The following is a 2,895-nucleotide window of genomic DNA, read 5'->3' as shown; positions in this document are numbered from 1 at the left end:
TATAGAAGTCGTGAGGATACGGTTATATAATTCTTTGAATGTCCTAAGTTTACTGCCAAATGAAATACAATGATAAGGTGTACCATCTTACCCCACTCTACTATATGAAAATAGCAGTACAAACGTAATAAACAAATACACAAATCGTTTACTGTTACGTGGTAAGAGTATCAAATTTGATGCTCGATGCTGCAACCGTGGTGTACGTGTGTGACTTTCCATAGGAAACGGTATTGTATAAAACCAAGTGGTAACTAATAGGCTTTTTAAATTGCCGGCAATTCAAGTAAAAAAAATACACTAAACACAATATCAATTACGTGATTAATTCGTCAGCGGATGTTAGGTGTATGAAATTGTTCACGTTTTAACCTAAGGCTCTTTATAATAGCTCTATAATAGCTTTGCTTTTAACCCATATTGACATTACCACCCATGTGAGGATAAATATACATGCCTCAATTCAAGTTTAATTCACTAAACTAACTGTGACTATACCATATGGGTGCCTTTGTGGGCGGTCGGGTATAAAACGTATGTTTATGACATAGCAATTTTAAGTGGTAAATCGATTGATAATTATACAGATAAAAAAAACGCGAATACAGATAAAAGTAAGACGAGTTCTGGTAAGACGTGGTTCCTTAATTCATAATATGAATATCATTCACAAATAGGCGGGCGCCCGTATTTCACGGTTATCAATTCTAACGAAGCCACGTTATATTTGCCAAGCTTTTCCATAACAATTCTCACATACATAAACGAGTAGACCCCGTGGGTGTTGATATACCAAACAGCAACAAACGCCCCATTAGGCAAATTACTGCTCGTTAACACCGCTGCTTATTCTTAATGCTCGTTAGGAGCAGTGAAAAGGGTTTTACTTTAAGAATATGGGTGACCTATGCGCTACAGGGCGCTCAAAATTTTAAAGTCAACATTTAGAAGTCCTTGAAGTAAAGAAATTAAGTAATGGCAGTAAAACATGTCAGTTTCGGCGTCACGTTTGACAATTCTGGCAAACAGAGGAATCGGTGCTGGATTGGTTCAGACCATAAAGATAAAGCTGATGGTAAAAATCATGTATATGCTGTTTTGCCTGTTTATAACTGATAAGCTACCAATTATTAAAGCTTTATCTGTGTATTTGTATAAAATATTCAGGCGCTTGAGAATGCAACTTTAACTGTACCGAAACCTTATTGCACTCTGCTGGCGTTGTTAGCAAGCAAATTTTATATATACCTATCTGAGACAGAAAATCCCCCCCCCCCAAAAAAAAATACAAAGAAATACCGGTTTTCAATTTTTTAAATATATAGATGTCCCATCTCCCCCACCCTACTACGAGAAAATTTAATGAAAAGATTTTTCATCTCCCCACCCTACTATACAATGTGTTTTGATGTAGCCTATCGAAAAAAAATAAAGAAATATACTTACGGCGTGACCTAGCACATGTTAATTTTCTTGCAAACCATTGTTTACTGCAGTACGAGAATATACAACCCACAAAGAGAGTCCTACGTCGCGAGAAAGCTGTGAGGTAAAAATCAATCAAATGGAAATTTAACGATTAAAGCTTTTAGAGGCCACGGAAACATCACAATTTATGCAGTGAACCAATATTTCTATATATGTCATTATTTATGAACAAGGTTTGTAGGTAGGCCTACACCGTATAAACAGGATCGAGGTATATGTACGAAACAATTAGTAAGTTTCATGAAAAAATAAAACGCATAAATTATGCAAAAATATTATTGGCCACAAAATATTTTTTAATTTTTAAAAACTAGCAATTGACTTACCAGCGGTTTTAATGAATCCATCAAAAGTTAAAAGTAAAGCAAAGAAAAGAACCAGAGATTGCTTCTTGTTTAACATTTTAAAAGCACTTTCCACCAGCAGGTTGCCAAACTCACATATATTTCGCGAATTCAGCTTTTATATAAGACGTCGCAAAAAACGTACAACGTCAAAGTAACTTTTTTGAACTCGGTTTCAAACAAATAGTTAAGTCGCCATTTTGTTGAACAGAGTTTGGACATGGTTGTGATTGCGCTGTATTTGTAGGAAATGTTGTCGGGTTTAAGGAGATTTGAAACTGTTTTATGGAAAATCCCACTAAGCTATCATGAAACATTTATGTTTATAAAGACAATAGACAACAAATAAATATTTACTCCAACTTGTTGCAATCTGCTTTTCGTTCTAGAACAGTTTAAATGTATGTTAAACAAATAACAAAGCAGATACGTTTCAAATGCCCAAAGAATAATATGCCCAAAAACCTTTCTGTAGGGCATGACAGAGCTTCTTTAACCATCTGTTGTTTTTAGCACCAAGATCCAAGCGACGAAGTTCAATAACTTTACCAAATAAGGGCATGCGCTGTTTGTCCCTGCGAGTTGATTTGAAAGTGTCGACAACTGTAGATGTGTGAGCGTCGTATATAAGAGTCGTGTCGAAACATTCCAACCACATTCACTCGCTTACAAGCTTCAAGTCTTCACTCAATCAACTCAAGCAAGCAAACTTTAATCATGTCAGACTCCGAAGAAGATCAGACCGCTCTGGTTTGCGACAATGGATCAGGATTAGTGAAATCAGGATTCGCCGGAGATGACGCACCTCGAGCTGTCTTCCCATCCATCGTTGGTCGACCCCGCCATCAGGTAAGCTTCCAATATTGGCATATTTATATATTTCATTGCTTTTTCTCGGCAATAACAAGTTTACCAACTATCAATCTAAATCGTGACATTTGTATACTAACAGGGTGTCATGGTCGGTATGGGACAAAAAGACAGCTACGTTGGTGACGAAGCACAAAGTAAGCGAGGTATCCTGACTCTGAAATACCCGATCGAGCACGGTATCATCACCAAC

General features: G+C 36.7%; 1 protein-coding gene across 1 annotated transcript in view; it reads left to right on the top strand.

The window, feature by feature from the left end:
* Positions 1-2,471: 2,471 nt before the first annotated feature.
* The window catches only part of LOC101243473 (actin, muscle), a gene marked incomplete in the record, with an annotated part of 1,050 nt that continues 626 nt past the window's right edge, over positions 2,472-2,895 (top strand). Inside the window, 2 exon segments of the mRNA XM_009864219.3 lie at positions 2,472-2,681; positions 2,785-2,895. Coding sequence (XP_009862521.1) covers positions 2,550-2,681; positions 2,785-2,895 — 243 coding nt within the window.

This window comes from Ciona intestinalis, chromosome 1 (assembly GCF_000224145.3).
Source record: "Ciona intestinalis chromosome 1, KH, whole genome shotgun sequence".
NCBI classification, from domain to species: domain Eukaryota; kingdom Metazoa; phylum Chordata; class Ascidiacea; order Phlebobranchia; family Cionidae; genus Ciona; species Ciona intestinalis.
Note: the sequence above shows the minus strand (reverse complement) of the source record. Positions and strands in the feature narration are given on the sequence as shown.